Here is a 25,702-nt window from a genome sequence, read left to right on the forward strand (position 1 = left end):
AAGGATTTTTTTTTGTCTTTTCGCCTTTTATAGGGGCCGCACCCGCAGTATATGGAGGTTCCCAGGCTAGGGCTCTAATCAGAGCTGTAGTCCCTGGCCTACACCAGAGCCACAGCAATGCAGGATCCGACCTGTGTCTGCAACCTACATCACAGCTCACGGCAACACTGGATCCTTAACCCACTGAGCAAGGCCAGAGATCGAACCCGCAACCTCATGGTTCCTAGTCGGATTCGTTAACCACTGAGCCACGATGGGGACTCCAGGATTTTTTTTGACAATTAGAAAAGTTGGAAAATAATTGTGGTCATATAGAATAGTCTATACATGCTGTATTATTTGGAAGGGGTGACGTGTCATGATGTTAGCAATGACTTTCAACTGGCTCTGCAAAACCAAAAACCAAAATAAAACAGAAACCTCTATTTATCCAGCAGGAATAAAGCAAATATGCTAAATGTTATGAATTAGGGAATCACAGCACATAGATATGTATAATACTATTTCAATGTTTCTGTAGCTTTGAGGTTTTTTTAATTATAAAAACTTGGTGGATTTCCATATGATAGAATAATACTCAGCCGTAAAAAGGAAAAAACTATGGGCACATACCACCAGGTAACTGAACCTCAAAAATACTATGCTCAGCAAAAGAAGCAAGACCCAAGGGGCACATGTTGAATGGCTCCATTTACGTGAAATATCCATGAAAGGCACAGCTAAAAGGATATAGGGTGGATGAGTGGTTGTCTGGAGCAGAGGTGGTGACAAATGGAATTAACAATCAACGTGCCTAAGAGACAAGACCTCTTGAGGAATGAGACCACCAAGAGGAGAAGAGAGAACAAGCAAAGACCAGAGACCAAGACCAAACTCTTCTTGGAGCCCCAATGTGAAGGAGTGGCAAAAGAGAAGTCAATGGAAGTTACTAGAAGGTGAGATGGACAGGAGAGAGGAAACTCAAAAGCAAATAAAGAGACAGTCTTTAGAAGGCAGGAATGGTCAAAAGATGAAATTCCACAGAGTGAGGTTGAGAGATATCATTGTCTTGCTATGAGAAGGTCTTGGGTGACTTAGGAAGTGCAGTTATAGTAGAAAAATGACATCCAAAGTCAAACTGCAACTTCATACATTTGCCCAACTCTTGTTGGCCTCCCTGCTTCCATACTCACTCCCATTGGTACCTAGGCTCTGCTCCAGGAGATAGAGTGATTTTCTAAGATGAAAGTTATATCACACCACTCCTCTACCCAGAACCCTCCAAAGGCATTCATTCCCTGTGCTCAGAGTAAGGTCCAGAGTCTGTAGGACGTCCACTGATGTCGACTTGTCTTAGCTCAGGTCTGCCGGGAAGGAGACACTGAGAGATTACACATGCATGAAATTTACTGGGGGAAGCACTTATTACAGGTGGAGGGAAGAAGCAGGAGTAGGTAGGAAAATCCCCCATTGGTGAAGGTCTGACATTTCTCAGTGGAGACTGAAAAGGAAGGGGTTGGGAAGAAAGGGACTCTGCAATTATAAGAACGTTTGGCCAGATTGATGGGGGTCTTTCCACCAAAATTGCCTGTTAGAGGAATGGGCCTGTGCTAGGACCCCCACTCTGCTTGGTCATTGGTCAGGCTCAGCCTGAGAGAAGTGGGGCTTTGGCACCAGTAAGGCGGTGGGCCAAGGGGGCAGCAGGGGAGCCGCAGGTAATGAAGCAGCCACAGCACTCACCAGCTCTCAGACCTCGTCTGCCCCTGTCCCCATCACTCATTTCTGCTGTGGCTGGGCTGGCTCTTTGCTGTTCCTCTATGATCCCAAGGAGTATGTCCTGCCTCAGAACTTTTATCCTCACTGGCCCCTTGTCCGGAACACTTTGCTCTCAAGTATCAAAGTGGCCAGCTCTCTAGCTCTGTTTAGGTCTCTGCTCAAATTCCATCTTCTCTGACAGTTCCGAACCACTCTGTAAAAGCGTGTTTTCATAATTCTCGGTTCCTGGAATCTTCTTTAACCTTTTCTGCAGAATTTTTTACTGTTTGACATTATTTATATATCTATTTGTCTATTTGTCTGTGGCACTTCACAGGAATATAAGTTCCATGAGGGTAGAAACTTTGCCCTGTTTTGTTCATGTGTATCTATCTCCCAGTACCTAGAAGAGTGTATCACGGGGCTCCTGGAAAATACTGGATACTTTTTGGGTAAAAGCTAAGTGAAAAGGTAACACCTCTTATGTCCACACAGCAAGTGCTCTGAGAATATTTATTTAAAGAATGAAGGACTCAGGCACTGTTCATGAAGGACACATTCCTTAATAAATGTAAAAGGTTTGATTACTGGATGCTAGAGTCTAGTAGATCATTTATGGAAGCAGCAGTATCTTGCCAAAGTCTCTCTGAGCTAACTTCAAAGGCGCATGCTCTCCTGGAAGACTAGCCCAGGAAAGAATGTAACGTGGCCCATGGCCCACAGGTTGAACAAGCCCAGTGGCCCTTGCTTTCATTCTTGTGGTTACATTCCAATTCCAGAAGTCAAGCATAGGTTTACATTGTGCCTGAAGCCTTTGCCAGTGTTGCCTCCCTATGAAAGAAAACATTAACTGAGCTCAGCTTTGGTGGGGTAAATTCAGAGACCGACAAAGCCAATGCTTTCTTAAAATACCTACCCCTGAAGTTCCCATTGTGGCTCAGTGGGTTAAGAACCTGACTAATAGCCATAAGGACACAGATCTGATCCCTGGCCTTGCTTAGTGGATTCAGGACCCGGCATTGCCGCGAGCTGTGGTGTAGGTCACAGCCTTGGCTCAGACCTAGTGTTGCTGTGGCTGTGGTGTAGGCTGGCAGCTACAGCTCTGATTCAACCCCTAGCCTGGGTACTTCCATATGCCGCAGGTGCAGCGCTAAAAAAAAAAAATCAACCCCATTCTATTTAACCAAATCAAACATTATTCAAGACTTGCTCCAAGTAAAGAAGGTCGTTTCTCTACCATCCTCCATTTTGACTCCTCCCAATATTATCTGAAGATCTGGAAACTCATGTGCTATTTGTGTCACTGAGGTCACATGACAAGAAGCTTCTGGCCTGAAGCTGCATCTTTGCCTGGCCTTTCCATGTCTGCCGGTGGTCACAGGAATCCCATCCATGGGACCACAGACGAGCAAACATCTGTTGTAAGACATAAAGAAAATACAAAGGAAGCCACATGTGAAAACTGAGGCCAAGCAGCTCCAGAGGTTGGAATATTTAGGAACAGGTTAGATTCAAGGAGAAGCAAATTTTTTTTTTTTTTTTTTTTTTTTTTTTGCTTTTTAGTGCTGCACCCAAGGCATAAGGAAATTCCCAGCCTAGGGGTCAAATGTCGAATTGGAGCTACAGCTGCTGGACTACACCATAGCTCACAGCAATGCTGGATCCCTTACCCACTGAATGAGGCCAGGGATGGAACCCGAATCCTCATGGATATTAGTTGTATTTGTTTCCTCTGCTCCACAGTGGGAACTACAAGGAGAAGCAATTCTTTTTTTTTTTTTTTAATTTTTTGTCTTTTGTCTTTTGTTGTTGTTTTTGTTGCTATTTCTTGGACCGCTCCCGCAGCATATGGAGGTTCCCAGGCTAGGGGTCGAATCGGAGCTGTAGCCACCAGCCTACGCCAGAGCCACAGCAACACAGGATCCGAGCCGCGTCTGCAACCTACATCACAGCTCACAGCAGCGCCAGATCCTTAACCCACTGAGCAAGGGCAGGGACCGAACCCACAACCTCATGGTTCCTAGTCAGATTCGTTAACCACTGCGCCACGATGGGAACTCCCAGGTGAAGCAATTCTGATGAGAAAAGATTCAGGAGAATCTTTTGCCAATTAAATGGTGGAGATATTTCAAAATAAACACATCGAACCCCAACTGTGAGATTCATTGACTGGGCCATTTTTGCATTTTCTGTTTTCTTATGTGATTGAAGAGGTACTGATTGCCACACAGAAGTCAACCTCTGGCTTTATTAACACTTGGACTTGAAACTGAACCAAACTAGAAAGACTGATAGGAATCAAAATGACAGGTAAGCACATGCATTTGCCATTCTTTTAAAAAGCTTCATTTCCTGGACTTTGCCATTTGTGACCCACCGGGGTGGCCACTCGGCCTGTCAGGCAGTTCCAGAGGCCGGAACCCAGCAGCGCTGCGTGCCCAGCAGGCCTGCAAGCCCTGAGCTGGGGAAGTGGATTGGAGTTGATGTAATAAATAGTTCCTCATGGCTACACTGGGGAATTCTGCCCTCGCCACCCGCCTTTCGCTGTCACGGCTCAGAATGGGGGTTACCTCAGTGATGCAGGGGGATGGATTCCATTAGGTATTTCCCACCAAAGAATGAAACTTTGTTCCTTAGGGAAATTGATAGTGAAGGATATGATTTTAAGTAGGAATTTCTGGCCTAGGTTTCTAATCCCCCAAATCCTACCTCAAGCCAGGCCATTTTCCCTCTTTTTTAAAATCACAACTCTGAATCTTACCAGGGCAAGGGATGTGGGTAAAAACCACATTTGTGCTTTGAAAAATAGACAAATGGACTATGGCTTCAAATGCTACCAAAGCTGTGGTGACTGTTCAGGGGCCACGGCTCAAATAACAACACCGCCTTTCCTGTGATGTGAGCCAAGGTCAGACAGTTTGGTGGGGGGGGAGCAGACCAGAAGTGGTCACACAGTAGCTAAGAAAGAGGACCTCGTCACAGCATTTCAACTCACTCCTAGGGACCCTCAACTCCCTCATTTTTTTCAGAGAAGAAACTTGAACCCAGAAAGAATGTGAGGCCACAGCACCAGAGCCAGCCTTGAACCAATGACTCTCACTTCAAATCCATCACTCTTCTCACGCAGACGTCTTCAAGAGACAGAGAGGAAGTAACCGGGCCGGAGCCCAGGATCGGCACACAAACGTGGAGGGGAAGGGGCATCGTGTGAGGGGAGAAGTGGGCGCATCTGGCCATGACCTTGGAAACTATAAAATACAGCTAAGGAAAATACGGGTAATCTTGTTCTGGCAGAAGCATTGCCTTTTTATTTCACATTATTAAGAAATTCATATTCTCCCGCTGACCACAAAAGCACCTGGAGGTGGAAGCCGAGGAGAATAGGATAGCTTCTACCTCACACCGTGTCGCCTGAGGGAACGGCTGTTTCTGAGAACTTTTCCAGACTCTCAGCTATAAATGACTTAAAACTCCCAAACATAAAATCTCTTGGGAGTAAGACTGGAGTTGTTTTAAACCACCAGAGCATGGGCTTACTCACCAACTTGGAATTTAGTGACAAGGTAAACCATAAGAGTTTTACACTGAGGGTCTATTTGCCTCTTCAAATATTTGATGGAGATTGCAAAATACTTAATTATACCCATTTCCCGCTCTGCATTCCTAAAACCTCTCCTGGGTTGGGTGTGGCCTGGCGCTGGGGAGAAGAGAGTCTAGGGCTGTGTCTGAGGCAGTCTTTGCCACGTCCATTTGGAGTTCTCATCTGCTCTGAAACTGGAGATGTTCCTCTTGATGGGCAGGCAGGTGGAACTGCCTTTCTCAAGGAGCAGGGGGAGTGGGATGCGGCAGAGAATAACTTAACAGGAAACTGGCTGGGTATTTAGGATAAAGCAATTGCCAAGTAATTTGAAAACAAATACAAAGGGGGTACTTACTGACTTCCTACTAAGTGTCAGGGAGCACCAGACACTTGGGAGGGATGTTGGGCTGCTGGGACCTTGCCCTCAGGGGACCACCAAGCCCTCCCAGGCCCCCAGAACCAAGTGTACTTCGAAGCAAGTAGTCTGGGGCAGTGCCTCGGTGGTCTGGGTCAGGGTCCCAGATGTGGGCTTATCAAAAAGAGGCCTGTTTAAACCATTCATCAGGACCGCTCAGCAAGGCCCATTTGAGATAAGCAGCTAAGTGTCTGAGGTTGAATCCTCTTTTATATTCAATCCCAGAAGCGCTTATTGTTCGCTTTGTCCATTGAGACACACAAAGGAGGGTTTAAAAACATAGCTGCCCGTGAGGTGACTTAGTCTGTTAGGAGCCTGGAAAGGCGGTGACACACGCACTGTGGGGTCTGTGTGTGCAGGCATGTCACGTGCACAGGCAACCATGGGGTCCCTGAGGGACAGACACTGAGACGGCTGCATGGGCCAGCGCTGCTCTGACAGAGCCCAGGACTGTGGCCTCCCAGCTCGGCCGACATGGGGCTCTGGCACAAGTAATTTAATGTCTTACAGCCTCGGTCTCCTGGTCTGTAAAACCAGGCTAAGTGTGCCTACCTACAGGGTTTTCTGAGCACTGACTGAAATAGCATCTGAAAGCATCCAGCTGTAGACGCACAGACTAGATAGAAACACAGCAGACGTTTGGGAAATGTACATTCTGTTCCCTCTTGAATAAATCTGGCTGCTTATAACAAAGGAGGACAATAGGGCCAATGCAAAGATAGAAGGCCCCATTGTCCTCACAGCCACTGACTCCACAGACCAGAGGCAGCGTGGTGGAAACTCAGAGTGATGGCTTCAGGGCAGAAGTCCTCTGGCCTGGTCCTGACTTATGTCCTAGCTAGGTGACCTCAGGCAAACTAGTTACCCTCCCTAGACTTGAGTTCTCTCCTCTACAAAATTTCCCTTCCCTAACTCCCAAGGTGATTATAAAGAACTATTGAGATATCAAGATTAGAGGCGTTCCCATTATGGCTCAGTGGTATCCAACCCGACTAGTATTCATGAGGACGTGGGTTCAATCCCAGGCCTCGCTCAGTGGGTTAAGGATCCGGCGTTGCTGTGAGCTGAGGTGTAGGTCTCAGATGCAGCTTGGATTCGTGATGCTATGGCAGTGGTGTAAGCCAATGGCTGCAGCTTCGATTTGACCCCTAGCCTGGAAATTTCCATATGCTGCAGGTGCAGTCCTAAAAAGCAAAAAAAAAAAAAAAAAAAAAAAAAAAAAAAATTTTTAGAAAGGAAGAAGCTCATCCAAGACAGAGGCCATGGCCCAGCCACCTTCAGAATAGTAAGACCTAGAGTAAAGTTCGTATCTCCCTGACTAGGGAACATCCTGTATGAATGTACTTCATGAATATATGCCAACATTATAAGTTGTAGTAATGACCAAATTCTGTGGTTCAGACAGTAAGTGGTAAAAGAGCCAGCAAATGGATGAAAATGAGATCTCAAAAGCACCACTCAGCCCTGAAACGTTACTCTCTGTGGGTCAAAGCCCTATGGAGCAGAGGCAGCTTATTTTGGCCTGAAAGAGAAAGATGGGTGGAGAGAAGCTGGGGCCGGGGCTCAGGCGGAGGTTCAAGGGTTCCAAGAAGGATGGGAGGCGAGCCTTTATGGAATCAAGAAATAGTATAAGCAAAGGGAAGGACCGGGCGTTTTCAGAGAGGCCGCCAATAAAACCAGGGCCATATAGAGGTCATTCCCCTAAATTCCACTGCAACAGGGGTTTCACAACTGGCCCACAGAACCCTGATGATCCCATGTTTGACGGGCAGGAATTAGTCTGCTGTCCAGTGAGGCAATCACCTGAGGTGGATTTTCAAGACACCCATAGAGCTGGCTGTTCAAAAGACTAGTCAGATCAGTGGTTGAGAATTGGATAAATAAAGTCATCTTTGTTTCCTTTGATTGTTTTAGCTTTTAGCAGATGTTGACACAGTCTGAGAATGAATTCTCTGGAACCGGCTCTTATCTGTTGCATCAGAACTTGGTGAGGTTACTTAAGGTTTTCAAAGGCCAGCAGCCAGACCTCGATGATCATCCAAGGCACTAGGAAGTAAGGGGGACAGCTTGGCTGAGTCCAAACACACCCCACCCTCAACACATAGTCTTCTAGATGATTCTGCCGCCTCCCTGACGAGATATTTGTTGAAATCTACACAGAAAGCTTCTTCGAATCGATCTCCACTGCGGCTTACACATCCTGGGAGATGTTAATGAGAATAGAAGTAAAATCAACCCAGGCAAGTAAGCGCGGCCACAGAAGAGTGGGTGCTCAGCGGAAGCAGGCAAAGTGGCTGGTGGTGCTCAGAAGGAGCAGGCAAAGTGGCCAGTGTGGATAAACAGGGCAGGAGGCCTGGCAAGGATGCCTCAGCTTCCATCCCTGTACACCTGATGGAGGTCAGACCTTGGTCTGGACTCAGCAGCCTGCACTTGGTAAGGCTCTGCCCTCGTCTAGATGCCGGAGCTGAATCTTACACCTCAGTCCCTGTTCTGCACAGCATGACAAATAAATGCACTGGTGTCTCTAAGGCACCTTCTGAAAGCCATTGGGAGAAATTCTGCATTGGGATAGAGTGGATTTTGTTAAATATTCTGAAGCTCATTCATATAGTTTCAGCGTTCTATTTTACATGGACAGATGCATACTAAAATGGGCTCTGAAAGTCACACACAGAAACGTACCAGAAGGGGTGTCATGGTTTGGGATGAGGCCAGCTGTCCAAAGCTGCAGGGGAATAGGCCAGGCTAGGAGTAACCAGAACCTGGAATTGGATCCACCCACAGAGCCCAGCAAAACTGGCATAGCCCTGGTGCTAAGAAGTCCAGAACCACAGGCTGGATGTGGCAGTGGAGCTCCTCTGGACCCTGGGGAGAAGAAGCACAGCCCATGCGAGGATGAAGGAGGTATCTTAGAAGCCTACAGAGTACAGCCAGAAAAATCCAGAATCCAGTGAGATAGACAATGGTTTGTTAGAAAATAGTGGAACCTCAGCAGATGAGTTTCAGCAACAAAACTCCAGGGACTAGAAGAAAGATTTAAAAAAAAAACAAAAACAGAAGGCTTTCACCATGGGGTCAAACACAAGTCCAGTGACCAGCACCGAACCGGAGAAGTCCAACAAACCTGGACCAACCATCTCTTCTGAGCAAGCTCTGGGTCTAGATGCAGTGACTGCCCTCATACATCCCACTGCCCTTGCATGAGTGTAGACCAACAGCAGGGCAGGCTGCTGTGTAGACTGGCCTGTGTGGAAGCCCTTTGCAGGCTGGACCCAAGGTGGCGCCTGGTAGTCTGTCTTTAGTCCTGCTCCTCCAAGGGCAGTGGCAGCACCCATGAAGTGATAGTGTTCAGGGAAGGATGGTGATTGATCCTTAACCATGGGCCTCCTGGCCCTGGCCAACTGTTGTTTGCAAGTGTGCAATACAGATCAAGAGAGCCAAACCAAACCACAAAACACTGCTTTATACCCACTGGGCTGGGAAACAGCTTTTTTAAATGTATTTAAATGTGAATATATCTTCCCACATCACAAGAGGGAATGCAATGGACTGCATATTTGTATCCTCCCAAAACTCATATATTAACAATTAATCCACACTGTAATGGCATTAGGAGGTGGGGCCTTTGGGTGATGATTAGGTCATGAAGGTGGGACCCTCAGGAATGGGCTTAGCACCCTTGCATAACAAACCCCAGAGAGCTCTCGCACTCTCTTTCTGCCATACAATGAGAAGGCAACCTGGAAGAGGCCTCACCAGAACCTGACCACACCGGCACCCCGACTTTCAGCCTCCGGAACTGGGAGAAACATTTTTCTGTTGTTTATCAGCCACCCGGTCTACCATGCTTTGTTACAGCACCCTGAACTAAAATGGAGGGCTTAATCAACATTAAATTAAAATGTCTGTTTATTCAATTAGAGATGAGCAAGTTCCACCAGATATGGATACATCTTTCAATCGAATATTTTGAATAGATAAATCCTATTGTTACAAAGGATGGGCCACTCACACCTCTCTCTCTCCCCTGTCCAGGGTCCATGCCAATAGGTAACCATGGTTCCTAGTTTCTTATGGATCTTTAAAGATCTGTTTCCCCTCCAGTTGGCCCAAGGGCCCTGATATCCCCGAATGGCGGTGTTTCCCCGTGGAGTCCAGCTGGACAGAGGGAGGGAGAGAGGCTGTCTCTACAGCACAGAGCCTTTGTGACCAGAGACTTGGGGATGTATGTGAAAAGACTTTTCAAGAACTGATCACTTACACACAGGACATGGCCTGGCTTCTGGGAATGTCGCAGTCTGGGTGACAGGGTGGCATTTTCCAGAGGCTGCTGGAACCAGGGGTATAGGTTCTGGTGGCCTCTCTGAGGCGCCCTCATGCCCTGACGTGGCCCAGCCACACATCTTCCCCCTCTGGGGGGGCTCTTGGTGGGATGCGTCCAAGAGAGTGTCCACCTCCCTGACACATGAGGATTCTAAAGGCTAGAAAGGGCATTCCCATGGCCAGCGGGGTTGGGCCTGACACAACCCCCTTTCCAGGTTCTCATTTGTCTGGGTTGTAAGGGTGGGGTTCGGGGGAGCATGTTCCAGCCTGGGTCTGGTCTACGGGTGAGTGACCGAGAGGCCCCATACTTGAAGTTTTCTCCCTAACACTAACTTTGTGCAAGATTTTTACTCTCAACCATTAGAGCAACAGAATGTTTTTTCAAGTCCACCTGAGAACGCCAAATCCTTATACATATCAGATGATTTTCCAGGGCAAACTAGATGTGCCACAGAGCCGATGGGCTAATTTATTTGATTTGAGTGCAGGATGCGGAAGAGCCCAAGGCCCAGGGGCTCCTTAGGGAGAGTCTGTGGGTGTCTTGCCCACGACAGCTACAGACACAGGCACCCCCTTCTGCTGCCTCCTGCCCTCCCCTCAGGCCAGAGTCCTGGTCAAGGGCCAGCAGCAGCCAGTGGGATGAGCTTCAGCCCACATTCTTTGAATGTATAAAAATGGCAAAGTGAAGTTACTGTGACTATAGCAGGAGAAGGGTCACAGAGCCTCACTGAGAAGTGGATCCCTCTGCCTCACTGTGGACACCAAGGGCCAGGGTTCCTTGGAAACGCACCAGTGGATTGCCAGAACATTCCCAGAACATGTCTGGCACACACTAAGTGCACAGCTAACCCCAGAGTCCATCTCAACCAGTATCTCTTTAAAGCAGTGAGAACTGAGGACTGGGAAGCAGTGTCAATTATCCACAGTTTCAGCAGGTCATGACGGGGCCAGGAGAAGACATCTGGTCCCCGACTCCCTCCCTCTGGCCCTACAGGGCCTACAAACCCACTGCACGGCAGATACTTTGGTTGGGCAACCTGGGGTGAACAGACGGGGCTGCTTACACCCAAGGTGACTGGGCAGGGGCCTGGCCTCTGAGCTCACCTGCCACCCTTTCATGGCCCGCATTACACAGGTTGGGACACTCTGCTGCAGAAGTTTACGTGACTCACAGCGACCCCACCTGTCCTCCTGCCTCAGACCTGGCATCACAGGAGTACTCACTCTTGAAGGCAGGCACCCAGGGCAGGTTACTTCAATAGGGGGTAAAGTCTTGGCAGCATCCCTGACTAGAAGCCTGTCTGCAATCTCAGCCTGGGTGACTCTATGTCCAGGTGAGTCTGCCCTCACCCAGTTCCAGCCCATCTGTCAAGCCCTTTCTCCTTGCAACGGAAAGAGCTGCAGACAGAAGTCGATTATGATCAGGCACAAGCTCCAACAAGAGCCAAACACCACACACAGGACCCAGAGGGGCCGCAGACCTGCTCCAGGTCCTCGTCCGGGGGACCCTGGACACAATGGCCCTATTCACAGAAGGATGGGGACTCTGAAATGTGAGTAGGTGCTGTTCAAAATGTCTCTGAAATAAATGTTAACGTGCTGATTCAGGCTCCCTCCAATGCAATTTTCAATGTTCTTTAACCCTTTGGAGGGGGTGCATAGCATTCATGATGAAGCAGGTCCTGAGAGCAGCCTGTTTCATCAAACCCCAGAAGCCTTGGCAGGAGGTGCAGGGTCCTATCCGTCAGCAGTAGGGTGAAGGCGGGGAGAGATGGGGGAACCTTCTGAAAGAGGGTTTGCTGTCATTCTAATCAAAGCTTTCGCCAGATGTTTCAGCTCTGCCCACCACCCTCACCTTCCCTTCTTCAGGGAGCAGGTTTCCAGCAGCTGAACCCCACATAACAAGAATGCCCACTCATCGCCATGGAAGCCAAGAGAAACATGCTTTTTGAAAAGTGGCTCTTCAGTGTAGAGAGGTCTGTTGATGGGAGCTGAAATAATGATGTGCCAGGAGAGATGATTTTTGTAAATTCTTGGAACAGGCTTTTCCCTCTGGGCTCGAGCCAGTGAAGGTTCTTCACGGCTTCTGTCGCCCGACACCTCGCAGGTCCAGCGCTTCCGTAGGTGGCTTAATCAAGACCCATTACACACACCACGGTTTAACTGGGATCAGGAAAAGATGTTGTTAGGTGTCTCTGGGAAGTAAGTGACAAATTTAGGTAAAAGTTCACACAGATGAGAAGACGGATTTAGTTGTGTGTCAGAAATATCAAGCAGAGAGCTGAGAAGTCCATTTATTGGGGTCCACTAGGACTCACAAGAGCAGACTCTTTCCTTGACCCCCATGATTATCTACATGTTTCTGGAACTTTCTTTTAAGATACTGTGTCTGATCCCCTAAAGGGCCAACTCCAGGTGAATATACTACTCCAACTGGAAATCTACTCCGATGAAAATTTGCTTCGTCAAATAAACAGCCATCCGAACTGCCCCATCTTGGCTCAGAGGAGCCCCAGACTTCTGAATTTCTTGTGGGCTTGGAATGCATTCGGGCTCCCTTCTTTTAAGCTCCTCCATCTTAACTCCTTACCCAATTAGCAAGTTCTGCCTCAAAGATGCTGTCAAATGCAACTCTTCACTTACAGCCCATCATAAAGAATGGAGGCCCAAACATTTGAAGCAAGAAAAAAAGAAGAGGTGGAGCCTATTGGATTACCTTCAATTTAGCTTTTGAAGACTTCTATCAATTGCATGTCTTTAAAAAAACAAAACAAAACAAATCCATCTCTCCCTCTAACCTTCCCACGCACACCTGGATGGTGAGTGGCTTTAGCATCCTTTCTCCCTGTCTTGCTAATGCATCTCTGACTGTTTCTTTGACTTTACTTGTGTCATATCCCTCATGTCATCACAATCATACATATATATAAAGATCTGGTCCCAAATTCATCTCCACTAAAAAATCCTTCCACTCATCTTTCAATGTCTACTTTAGATCCACCTTCTGTATGGACATGTTCAAGACCATTATAATTCCCAATAAGACCTCCTTCCTTCCCTGACTTGCGGACATATCTCTAAGCCATTCATTTAAATTAAGATCTACAAGTTTCTTATAAAATGCAATTAATATCCATCCTAAGATCCACTGCATAAATGTTAAAGACAATTCCTGCCCCTTCTATGGAAGGAATATACATCTTCAACTACGGGCATCAAGCTAGGCAACATGATCTGCTTATGAAACAAATGAAACGGGAGTGGACGTGACTTGTGCCCCCTCTGAGCACAACTCATAAGCATCATTACATTGTTCTGCCATTTTCCCTTTTCTCTCTAATATTTGGAAGTTACTTTTTCAGCCTATGTCTCAAAATAAAGAGGAAATGGGGCAGTTAATCTTTAAAGTCCATGTACACGAGGGAAAAATAAACCTTAGCTATAGTAAGCCTCTGAGATGAACCTGTTACTGCAACACAATTTAGCCTCATGTTATTGATAAAGTGGGTAATAGGTGCAGTGTTCATAATGGTGGTTTTTATATGAAGTTTCTCATTCTGTCCTCACTACTGGGTAAGCTTTACTTTCTCCATTCTATTGATAAATAATATTACAATTCAAAAGAACTTGTTCAAATCCTGCAAGTCACAAAAAATGAGAGAATAGATGAAATTAGACCTTCTGCAGCAGATTCATAGCTCTTTTCCCCATGTGTTGTGGGTTGAACTGTGTTCCTGAAAAAGATAACGTTAAAGTTCTACCCCTTAGTACCTGTGAGACGTTATTGAAAAACAAGGACTTGGTAGGTGAAATCAAGTCAAGATGAGGTCACGAGGATGGGCCCTAATCCTATATTTCTGGTGTCTTATAAGAAGAGACATGCAGGGAGAATGTGATGCAACAATAGAGGCAGAGACTGGAGTGATGCATTGATGCATCTAAAAAGCCCAAACACCAAGGATCACTGGACACACAAGAAGCCAAGAGAATAGTACGGCCCATTTTCTCCCCTGGAGCCTTCAGAGAGCACACGGCACCTCGATTTCAGATTACCTGTCTCCAAAACTATGAAGGAATAATTTCTATTATTTTAGGCCACCGTGTGTGTGTGTGTGGTAATTTGTTACAGCAGCCCTAGGAAACCAAAGGCCAGGTGACCCCCCCCCCCCGCCAATTTCAGGGCACAAATCTTCAGAAGTTCTCAGTAAATAGGCTTGGGGGTGAAAGCAGTCTGTCTCAAAAAGCTTTCATTCTTCTACTGGCCACAAGTGTACTCATCCTGACCCATTCGTTTTCGAGAGCTGTATTAACAAACTACCACAAGCCAGGTGGCTGAAACAAGATAACTTTATTTTTTACAATTCTGGAGGCTAGAAGTCTAAAAGCAAGGTGTCATCAGGGTTGGTCTTTTCTAGAGCCATCTCTCCTGGGTTTGTTGACGGCCACCTTCTCTCTGTGTTCACATGGACTGCCTTCTGTGCCCAGCTGCATCCTGATCTCCTCCTCTTATAAGGACATCAGTTATGTTGGGTTAGAACCCACCCTCACGGCCCCTTAACTTTACCGTTTTAAAGACCTGATCTTGAAATAAGGTCATATTCTGAGGCACTGGAGGTTAGAGCTTCAACATATAAAATGCTGTCAAAATGTGTGTTTTGGACAAGGGGACACAATTCAGCCCCAAAACCATTTCACGTTTTCAAATATCCAAGGACCCTCTCTCAAGACTGGCCACTTCAGCAATCTGGAGCGGAGGCTCAAGGACAGTCTTGCCTGGAGTTCCCGTCGTGGCGCAGTGGTTAATGAATCCGACTAGGAACCATGAGGTTGCAGGTTCGACCCCTGCCCTTGCTCAGTTGGTTAAGGACCCGGCGTTGCCATAAGCTATGATGTAGGTTGCAGACGTGGCTCAGATCCCGTGTTGTTGTGGCTGTGGCGTAGGCTGGCAGCTACAGCTCTGATTAGACCCCTAGCCTGGGAACCTCCATATGCCACAGGAGAAGCCCAAGAAAATGGCAAAAAGACAAGAAAAAAAAAAAAAAACTAAAAAGGACAGTCTTGCCCTTTGAGTCTTCAGACCCATCTCTCAGTCCGACTGCCAGGACCACACTGAACTTGACCTTTGCTGTCTTCTCACAGTAGTTCACATTATTCTGAACCATTTGCCTTGTTCGTGCTTGACTGTTGCCTCTGCCTTCCTGACTTCAGCAATCTTAGCTAGATTAGGCTCTGTCTTGGGCCAAGCTGATGCCTAGTGTTCTGGTTAAACTTCTTCCCGGCACCCCAGGTCTCTGATGCCCTACTCCCTCCTCAAAGGTGACTCTCCTTTCCACCCTCTTGCTGCCTCCAACCTTACAGACAAAATGTAGAACAAACTGAGAGACATTTTTTGAGGTATATAAGATGCCTAGACATAAATGGTAATCAGTTCACCTATATCGCTGTTAACTGCTTTCATAAAGCAAAGCATAATTTCATTTTCCCCCCTTTGTTAATTTAGTAGTATCCAAAATCAAAATAACAATCAACAAGTTTCCTGAAACTCTGAGTGTTTTAATCATTATTATAATGCTTCTTTATTAGGACACATTTTATTCGAAGACGACAGAATATATAATCCAGTGGGCGCTTTGATAACAAATAAGGAGAGTGAGTGGTCAGAGGAAGCTGAGTGATGGTAGCATGTCCAGGGAAGATGTGTCCATGGCAGTGACCATGGAAAAGAGATTTGAAAAAATGACAGAGCAGACCTTGGGTCTTCCTGGGGAGAGTCATTCCAGCCAGGAGGAACAGCAAGTTCAAGTGTCCTGGGGTGGCCACCTGCCTGGAGCAGGCGAGGAAGCAAAGGGGGAAATGAGGGAAATGGTGGGGCACGAGCTTGGAAAGGAGCTCTGGGAGGCTCTATGATCCACCTGGAACGTACAGTCAGCTCAGCTGTGAAAGGAAGGGGGTGAGGAAGATGAGGAGCAACCACAGACGGGAAGTCGGTGAATAGGAGGAAACAGAGAGATGAAGTGACCTGACAGCCGAGGGAATGGTCAGGAAGGAGGACTGACCCTTGACCACCAGGAGGTCACTGCCAAAACAGAGGCATGGCTGGGTTCTGTTTTTCTTTTTTTTTTTTTTTTCAGGCCATACCCGCAGCATATGGAAGTTCCCAGGCAAGGGGGTGAACCAGAGCTGCAGCTGCCTGCCTACACCACAGCCTCAGCAATGCCAGATCTGAGCCACATCTGTGACTTACACCATAGCTCACAACACCGGATCCTTAACCCACTGAACGAGACCAGGGATCATACCCACATTCTCATGGATACTAGCTGGGTTCTTAACCCGCTGAGCCACAAGAGGAGCTCCCATGACTGGGTTTTGTATGAGAGAGAGTGAGAGGGAAGGAGAGGACATATGGAGAGAACCAGTTGGAGGAAGCTTCTGTATCCAGGGAGGCGAATTGTCCCCATGCAAAGGCTGATCATGGTGGTGGGGGGGAGGCTAGGGAGCCCTGGAGGCCACGTCCACACTGCTTGTGCTGTGGGCGGGCAGAGACCCCTCCAAGTGAAACCTGAATTCTCCAGAAGGCTGAGGATGTGGGCTTTTTCAAAACGTGATGTCTCATGGACTTTCGGGATTGATTTCCTTTAGTCCAAGTGACAGCCGGTTTTCCTTTAAATCAGCTCTTTTCTGAGAAGCGGGGGGGCGGGAGCAAACCTTACCGGGCAAGGGAAAAAAACAAACCTTTCCCGGCAATCCTTTGCTGGAGAAGTTGGGGCCCTGGTATGGGGGAAAACACGTGCCATTTGCAGGAGTGCAGTTGGAACTATGCTTCACAAACACTCATCCTCAGCTCTCTTTGCTTTGCTTGGAATCCATGAGAGGATTAATCAAGGACCTTTCTGCTTTCTGGACTGGTCTTAAGGAGACTCTGTCCCTAGGTCCCAGGTCACACACACAACCTTGTGGACATGCCAGGTCCCGAGTCAGGGCCCTGCTAATTGCTGTGTGAGGTCTGGGCCTCTGACGCCCACCCCTGACCTCAGCCCTGCTCAGATGTTCTTAGGTGTCTGGAAGGAAGCACCCAATCTCCCTGCACTTTATTTACCAGTTTCTAAATGTAGACATGACGATAACATACTCTACAGCAAACTTCTCGGCATATGTTCTTCTCTTGTAGATTATGTTCAGGAAGATTAAATTCTAGACCAGCTTCCCTTGCTACTCAGGACATTTCTGGGCCACCTTCCTCAAAGGCTTAATCAGAAGTGTTTAAGTTACAAACAAATGTTTGCCATTTGTCTTGGCAAAATGATGCTAAGTTGTGCCACCTCAAAACATACCAAATATTTTCTCTTATGCATGATCTGGATTGAACAAATCACTGCTTTTTGTCCATGGATTTTAGGTTAAACTTTACTTGAATCAAATGGAGATTTACCTCAAAAAGAGAAAAATTTTACCAAAGGATCCAGAGTAAGAGATTAAAACAGAAAGCTTCCCAATAGCAGTTATTCTGTGGTTATGTTTTCATTAAAATTAAGTTGATCTACAGACAGCTCTTTGGAAAAGGAGCTTATGCATAAAGTAAGATATTATGATAAATGCCGTGCTTGTGGCTATTTATTCCAGCTGAGAGCCCACCTCCTTCAAAATTCTTTCACACACTACTCCAACTAAAAGAAAATTTGCCTCCCTTCTGGTCTTTTAGAGCATGTTAGGAAACCACCCGCTGGTCCTGTGTGTCCTAGTCTGCCGGGCTGCCATAACAAAGCACCACTGACAGTGGCCACACAACAGAAATGATCTCTCAGTTCTGGAGGCTGGAAGCCCAAGATCAAGGAGTCATCAGGGCTGCCTTCTGGTGAGACCTCTCTCCTTGGCTTGCAGATGGCAGCCTTCTCACTGGCCTCATGTGGTCTCTTCTCTGTGAACACTTATCCCTGCTGTCTCTTCCTCTTCCTAAAAGAACACTGGATTAGGGCTCCCACTAACAGCATCATTTAACCTAATCACCTCTCTAAAGGCTATACCTTCAAGCATGGTTACACTCTGAAGTATGGAGGGTTGGGATTTCAACACATGAACTTTGGAGGGACACCACTTGGCCCCTGTCACTCATTTCAGATATTAGTAGATGCACGCTGCGTCTCTCCTCCTCAGCTTGAACGTTGGCTCCCTGGGCGAGTGGCCCTGTTTTAAGATTCTGTGTGTCTCCAAGAAATCAATTGCTTGATGCATTTTCTTGATCACTGTTGGAACTGTGTTCACATCTGTCCTGAAGCAAATACATTTCGTGGGAGAAAAAAAAAAATCAGCCAGAGTGGCTTCATAACGACGGGGTTGGATGGTTTCCAAGGTTCCTCACAAATCCTGTTATTGCTCACTTCCCATCATCATCCAATGGCTTCCCACAAAATTCTCCCCTTTAGAGATCAGTCTAATATGCAGGTCTCCCAAGAGGTGCCAGGCCTAACTTTGACTGATTTCATGCCTGCATCTGGCAGCACCTGAGACTCCTGACTGATTAGGACCCAGAAGCTGAGGTTCAGAGCAGTGCAACAGTTGCCCAAAGTCTCCCCAACCCTGCAAGGACTCCAACCAAAATCTCCACCTCCAAGGCCAAGTTCTTTCCAATAACCCATCATTCCTCATTACGCAAAGAGAAGAAAGAACACAGGGTCTTTATGTCTTATGGGCAGTAATTCACGTAAGGAAGTGAGATCGAATTCTGTGGAACACTAAAACAGCATAACTTTTAATACCAAAAGGATCTAGCATTATTTTGTTGGTTCATAAAATGCTCAAACCATATGTTTAAGTACAATTCTCAATGGACATATCCTTCCTTATATGAAAAGAGAAGTTTTTCAACATCAGGTGAAAAAATAAGCATGGCTATTGGGGGAAATATTTTAAGTTTAACCCTGAGTCAATTCCAGGGCAGAGGAGATGACAGCGACTTCAGAGCCAGGCATCTCCCAGCCCACAGTCCTGTTCCAAGCCTTCATGTCCATGCAGTCCGTACAAGACAGGTCATTCCCAAGGACGTGCACATGAGCGCGAGTCTTGCTGGACATGTCCTATATACAATGCTACTTCTATAGAAGTAAAACCAACTACGTATTGAGCAAAGTTTCCTATCAGATGATACACTTTGCCATCAAAAACTACACAGGGCGCACACGTACGCAGAGCTTGTGGTGTCCTCGGGCAAGACTCACTTTGAAGGCAGAGGTGAGAACTTTGTCAAACATTTGCGGTACCCGACTGTCCCACCATGAAAAGGGCCCTTCTGTCAGGACTTGACCAGGGAAAACACCCATAGCCTGAAAAGAAAATGTCTTTGCGTGACTAAGGCTTTGTGCAAATCAGGCCTTGTGCCACTATCAGGAATGTGCGTCTGACAGACAAAGGGCCATGTCACTGGTGTGGCTTCTCCATGGAGACTGTAATGGTCCCTTTTTGCTCTTTGGTGTCTGACTTGCTAAAATGGATTTTGTTCATCTTCCAGTGAGACTGAGTGCACGTGGCAGTGTGTGAATTGAGTCTCCCAGCAGAACTCTAAAAGGCTCTGGAGGGGCGCGCGCGGGGCGGGGGGTGGTCTGCGTGCCTGAAACCCTCTGGACAGGGCTGAAGCCGGCTGGAGACACAATAACATCTATGTGTGCCCAGCAGCCCACAGACTGCTTCCCTGCCAGGGGAGGACCAAGCCAAGGGAGGACGAGGGGACATGTGTTCATCCTCTTTATCTTAGAGATGCAAATTTCTGTCTGTTGGGGAGATTTTTCAAAAGGAACAAGTAAATTCCTTGCTTGTGTGCAGTCTGGATATTTTTTTTCTCTCCATGCCTTTATTTCTAATTCCCCAAAATGTCTTTCCCCATTAATTTTATGGCATTTTTTATGTACACGCACATGGAGTCAGAGACAGCAATTTGTCTTTCCAGAATCCTTGGGCTGCGCAGATCCATAAGGAGATATAGGAATTCTCATCCCCTCCTGTTAACATAATTCACAGAGTTCTCCCTGTGCTCAGAGCACTCGGCTAAGTCCTACATGAGCATCAATACCAGTGCATTCTTAACAGCCTCCCTGGACAGTTCACTGAATTCTTTCTGAGCGCCTCTTGCTGGCCCTCACAAATGTTAGCTGATAAACAAACTAGGAATCCCACTGTGTGAGCAGGAAGCACATTCTATTGCACAAAACGGAGGATTGAGTTCATGGAATCACATTTGGCGCACTGGCAATCCCAGATGAAGGTCATCTATAGGCAAAAATCAGCTTTCCCAAACCCGGGTATGGTCTGGGTTAGCAGGGGGTGGGAGGAGGTGGGGGCCGAGTTTTGTTTTGTTAACAGATACTAGAAGTTTAGAAGGGGAATCTGTGCTATACATCAATTTTTTCTTTTCCATGCCATTTTACCTGGCCCAGAAAGGCAAATGAAGGAGCAAATAGTATTGCTAAGGGCAACTTCAGGATATGACCTGAAAAGTCATCTAGGAATCCCACGTGTAACGTTCATAGTCTAGCATGTTCATAAACAAACCCAAACACCTCCAGGATGACAAATGACTGCAGAGCAAAGGGACAGAAGGGAATCTGATACAAATGAAGACCTGTTGACTTTTTAAACTTGAACTTAGAAAAAAACAGAGATGGCTAGAATTTTTTTAATTGTAAAACAAATGACTGTTTTAAAAATCACCCATTCATGTAGTTCTCTGAGAATTCACACTGAGAATCCCAAACAGGTCCGTGGGGTAACTTTTGGAAAACAGCACACCTGTGAGAAAAAAATCTCAGCCAAGAACACACACTCCTTGCCTATCTCTGGTGTCCCAAAGGATGAGGGGAAACTGAACACTTAAACAAGACTCTAATGCCAAGAGCAAACTGTTCCTGTTGGACTCCAGCCCGCCCCAGCCCCAAAATAGGACCCGATACTCACCGGTCATCAGGGTGTAGTAATTCGGATAAGAGAGACTAGGAAAGTCGGGGGTCAAGTAATCCACTTTTACTCCCCTGCTCACAATCTCTTTGAAGCCAGGCAAGGACTCCAGGGCCTCATCACTGATGTAGTCCGAGCGAAAACCATCCAGCAGAAACACCAGGAGCTTCCGGCGGCCCGAGGCTGGCTGTGCCAGGCTGAGCACAAGGACCAGCAGGAGGGCCCCGAACTTCATGGCCATGCTGCCAGGAGCCTGCATGAGCCTGGCTGGCACAGCCGTCCCTTTGCAAAGACTGAGGATGGAGAATCTGTAGCTAATCTCTCTTCTAGGGGCTGGACCTTGACTGCTGGCCTTCCTGAGCCAAGTTCACTTTCAGAATTTAAAGGTACAGCACCCCTTTTTAAAAACCGCTATGCTCACCCTTTACCAGAAAGTCCAGAGACCGACTCCTTCAGAGAAGCCAGGTTCCCAAACAACTCAGAATTAACACCAGGGGGTAGAGTGCAAACTTATTATTTGGGGCAAATGTTCCAGAAATACAAGCTCCCACAGAGAGGTGGAATTTTAGGAGATGACAGAGGTCAACACTAACTTTGCAGCTGGACTAACCAAAGGGAGGAGCCAAGGAAAAGGATAATCTTTTAATTTGCTGTTATCCCACGTCTCTGCCCAATTTAAACTCTCTCACCAACTTTTTCATTTACAATTTGGTAACACAAACCTCAGGATGTAAACAAGAGACAATAAAATCCGCTGAGCATACTGGTGGAGTTTTCAGCAGTGCCTCCAACTCCACAGCATTTAAAAAACTAGTTCTTCGTCTATGTCCCAGCCACTTATTTTTTTCATATACATCCATATACAGCGTTTATTGTTTTATTTTTCAAGTTGCCGGTGTCCAAACCCAGCTATAGGAGGAGATGCCTCTCAGCAGAGCCATAGGGACAGAAAGCTCCAGAGCTGAACAACTGAGTTGGGGGTCATCACTGGCAGATTGGTCTGAGGCAGCACTGCCTCAAGAGGGCAGCAATGAGGAAGACAGTTGGAGGGCAAGAGTTTGAGATGGACAAGCAGAGCTAGAGGTAATCATTCAGGCTTCTCGGCAGGAGGGGCCAGGCAGAGGCTGACCCACAGGTCGATGAAAGGCAGCAAGCACAGGTGGGCCAGGTGAAAAAGCATGGAGTCCAGATGCCCGAGGTTCCCTAGGGTGGGTCTTTCATTTGGCAGAAAATGTAGTCTAAAGGCTTTTAAAATGTGTGTGGCCCAGAGCAAGCGCTTAACAAATGCTAACTATTATTAGCATTAAACTGTTGCTTGGCTCCTGGTGAAACTTGCAAGGCTCAGGGCAAAGCTTTGCAGGGACTGAAGGCAGTTGGATACCAGCCACTCTGATCTTGATCAATTCCAGAACTGCTGTCATCCAACCTCCGTCCTCTGCCTATGCCTTCTCTTCTTCTCATTCTATTGCATTTAGAGTCAATCCCTTACCTGAGACCACTGGTCTCTTTCTACACTGTGCTGAAAAGAAAACCATCTTTGCCAAATTACCAGTCCCATCTCAGCTGGCTAAGACAAGGATCAGACTTCATTTTCCCAATCAAAGTAATGCTTTTTACAATTTAAAAATATATATAAGAGCAAGGGGAGAGTGTATTCTTTTGTTTTTTTTGTCTTTTTAGGGCCGCATCCACAGCATATGGAGGTTCCCAGGCTAGGGGTGGAATCAGAGCCATAGCCACTGGCCTACACCACAGCCACAGCAATGCCAGATTGGAGCCTCATCTGTCACCTACATCACAGCTCACAGCAATGCCAGATGCTTAATTCACTGAGTGAGGCCAGAGATTAAACCTGTACCCTTTTGGATGCTAGTCAGATTCCTTTCTACTGAGCCACGCCGGACAGGAACTCCACAAAGAGCATATTCTTAATTTTTGTTAGTTTGAAAACACAATGTTATTCTTATTTGAGTTGTGCTGTATTGTGCTGTATTGTTATTCTAAAAGGAAGGGAGGAGGAAGAAAGGAAGGAAGGAGGAAAAGGGAACGGTGCTGCCAACAGTGACCACCACACACAAACTGAAAGAGCCCAAGGAGGCAGCAGACAAAGCTAGACATGCTCTGGCAGCTCCTGAGCAGTTCCAAGTCAGGGAGCTAAGGAGATGACATAATAATGCAAACCCACATGAACTGTCTTGGTGGGGAGGGTGGGGGCCTGAGCTCCCTTGTGGACTCCAGGTTTTAAAGATGAATATAATAGGGACATCCACTTTTCCCTGTGCTCTCTGGGGGTCCCACCCAAATATGTTTCCTGAATGCCTCACCCAGCTGCTGAGGAGGTCAATCCTTAACTGATGGGCTCTAAGTTAGAGTGTTCACAGATTCCCAGAGGTTCCCAAGGCTCCAGACAGCACTGGGATGTGTCTGGGTGGGAGCACTGTTGATATGCACTATGTCATTTTATGATAATGTTTAGAGAGTTTCTCTAAAGCTTTGGGTCAATAAATTATTGTACATAAGCATCTTTAATACACATTCCAATATATGAAGAAAGAAAGAAAGACATGGGATGGATTTCAAACCAAGGAAATCCTATCACTGCCTACAGTTAGACTCCTGGTCTTATACCTTGTGGCCTAGAAAAGGCTGGAAATAAAGGCTAAAAGGCAATAAGGAAAGGCAACATATCAGAAAATGTGGTTAATATTAAGTGCCCAAGTCTTGTGATCCAAGACCTTGTAGGTCTGTTACCTGGATGCCCTCAGCTAGGGGTGGTTATCAGTGTCTAATACTTAAGAGTGTAACTTGTCATTTGTTTCTCAAGAATTGACAAGGCTATAACTCTTCCCCCAGACAATGCAGAAAAATGAAAAATTCCCTCCAGAACTTGGACCACCTTTGCCCTGAAAGCTGCTCCAGGTCTTGCCAGGGACATGCATGAGCTCTCAGGAATGTGCTGTTCAGCTCGGCCAGCACTCTGGTGCCTGGCCTCCATGGAACAGAAGGAAAGAGTCCTGGGCCTTGGAAAAAATATATATATGATTTTAGAGCCTGGGTTCTGGCATTATGCAACTGTGTGATTCTGAGAAAGTTCCTGCCTTTCCATGCTTTAATTTTCCCCTCTGAAAACTGACAGAGGCTTTAAGGTCCTTTCCAGCTATAGAGTCAATTAGGTTCAAAAGTTGTGATCCAACATCAGCTTTCACTGATCCTGTTAATCCATAACATTTTTGTCAGCCCATGTCAGCCCATATCAACACTTACCGTCCCTAGAAATTAGCAATTCTTAGATTCTCAAAGTTCTTGCCCCACACCCTGACCAGGGCAAGTATTCCATCTGCCCTCACTCTGGTCATGCCTTGGAATTAGAATCTCAGTACATTTTAAAGGACTGAAATCCTACAGAATATGATCCAGATCCAGGATAATATTTTTTTTTAATTAAGACATTTACAGATAAACGAAAGCTGAGAGAATTAGTTACCAACATATCTATACTACAAAAGATACTAAGGAATGTCTTTCAGAATGAAGAGAAATAATACAAGAGAAAAATTAAAATCTACAGGAAAGGAATAAAGAGAACTAGAATTGATAAATATATGGATAAATATAAAAGACTATTTATTTTTCTTTTCTTAATGTTCTTAAAAATTGTTAAAAGTAAAAAAACACTATGATGGGATATATAATTTATAACTTATAAAGAATTAAAAGATATAAAAAACAGTAGCTTAAAAGACAGGAGTAGGATGTTTAAATGGAATAAAGTTGTTCCAATTTTTTTCCATCTATTAAATAGGAAAAGTCAGATGTGAAGAATAAAATCTAAATTGTTACAATCTACTAAACTCTAAGCAGACTGTAACAAGGACACATATTGTAATGATAAGAGCAACTACTAAAAAATAATACAAAGAGGAACAGCTGAAAAGCCAATAGAGAAGTAAACTACCTCAAAATAATAAAGACCACATATGACAAACCCACCTTATACTAACATCACACTCAATAGTGAAATGGAAAAGCTTTTCCACTAAGATCAGGAACAAGTAAGGATGCTATTCTCACTATTCCTATTTAACATAATGCTGGAATCCCTAGCCAGAGCAATTAGGCAAGAAAAAGAAATAAAGGCCAAGTTGCAAAGGAAAAGTAAAATTGTCTGCATGCAAATGATATGATACTATATGTAGAAAATCCTAAACACTCAAAAAAAAGTTTAAAAAAACAGAATAAATGAATTCAGTAAAGTTGCAGATAAATGAGTTCAGTAAAGTTGTGATTTTATTCTTCACATCTGACTTTTCCATTTCTATACACTAGCAATGAGTTATCTGAAAAAAATATAAAGAAAACAATCCCACTTACTGTAACATCAAAAACAACAAAATTATTTAGGAATAAATTTAACTAAGGAGGTGAAAAATCCAGTCTATAACCCCAAAATCACAATGTATTGATGAAAAAAAAATGAAGAGGATACAAATAAATGGAATGATATACTATATTCATAGAACAGAATAATATTGCTAAAATGTCCACACTATCCAAGGCTATCTATAGATTCAATGGAATCCCTATCAAAAATTTAATGACAGTTTTCACAGAAATAGGAAAAATAATCCTGAAATTCATATGGACCCATAAGAGATCCTGAATAGCCAAAGCAATCCCAAGAAAGAAGAACAAAGCTGGAGGCATCA

General features: G+C 45.8%; 1 protein-coding gene across 3 annotated transcripts in view; it reads right to left on the reverse strand.

The window, feature by feature from the left end:
• ENPP6 (ectonucleotide pyrophosphatase/phosphodiesterase 6) overlaps positions 1-21,341 on the reverse strand; it is a 96,910-nt gene extending 75,569 nt beyond the window's left edge. For 2 of the 3 annotated variants that reach the window (XR_014828686.1, XR_014828685.1), the window contains exon 1: positions 20,997-21,291. Coding sequence is in view for 1 of the 3 variants with exons in the window: in NM_001444828.1 (NP_001431757.1) it covers positions 20,997-21,255 (259 nt within the window). In the remaining 2 variants the exon portion in view is untranslated. 3 annotated transcript variants of the gene reach the window in all.
• Positions 21,342-25,702: the final 4,361 nt, after the last annotated feature.

The sequence above is a fragment of the Sus scrofa genome, chromosome 15, assembly GCF_054392235.1.
Source record: "Sus scrofa isolate SSC_HxYL_T2T_F1_AM1 chromosome 15, Sscrofa_HxYL_maternal_Yorkshire_Landrace_v2.0, whole genome shotgun sequence".
NCBI lineage: Eukaryota > Metazoa > Chordata > Mammalia > Artiodactyla > Suidae > Sus > Sus scrofa.